Source organism: Penaeus monodon, chromosome 20 (assembly GCF_015228065.2).
Source record: "Penaeus monodon isolate SGIC_2016 chromosome 20, NSTDA_Pmon_1, whole genome shotgun sequence".
In the NCBI taxonomy this organism is placed as follows: Eukaryota; Metazoa; Arthropoda; class Malacostraca; order Decapoda; family Penaeidae; genus Penaeus; species Penaeus monodon.
In genome coordinates, this window is record NC_051405.1 from 14,953,180 (window position 1) to 14,953,388 (window position 209).

At 70.8% G+C, this 209-nt stretch overlaps 1 protein-coding gene across 1 annotated transcript in view; it reads right to left on the reverse strand.

Moving 5' to 3' along the window:
* The window catches only part of LOC119585654 (protein O-mannosyl-transferase Tmtc3-like), a gene marked incomplete at both ends in the record, with an annotated part of 116,247 nt that overhangs the window by 24,416 nt on the left and 91,622 nt on the right, over positions 1 to 209 (reverse strand). The window contains 1 exon segment of the mRNA XM_037934330.1: positions 6 to 178. Coding sequence (XP_037790258.1) covers positions 6 to 178 — 173 coding nt within the window.

Consider the following 209-nt stretch of genomic DNA (forward strand, 5'->3'; position numbering starts at 1 on the left):
CTGACCTGGTAAAGACGGGCAGCTGCGCGCCCATGACGTGCACGCGCGCCAGCATGAGGCCAAGCGTGGTGGCCACCAGCACGAAGACCCGCGGGGCCATGTCGGCCAGCCAGGGGGGCACCGAGCCCTTGCCGGACACCACGCCCTCGCCGAACTGCACCAGCTCCCACCCGCGCACCTGGGGGGGGGGGGGGAGGTTTTACATCAGT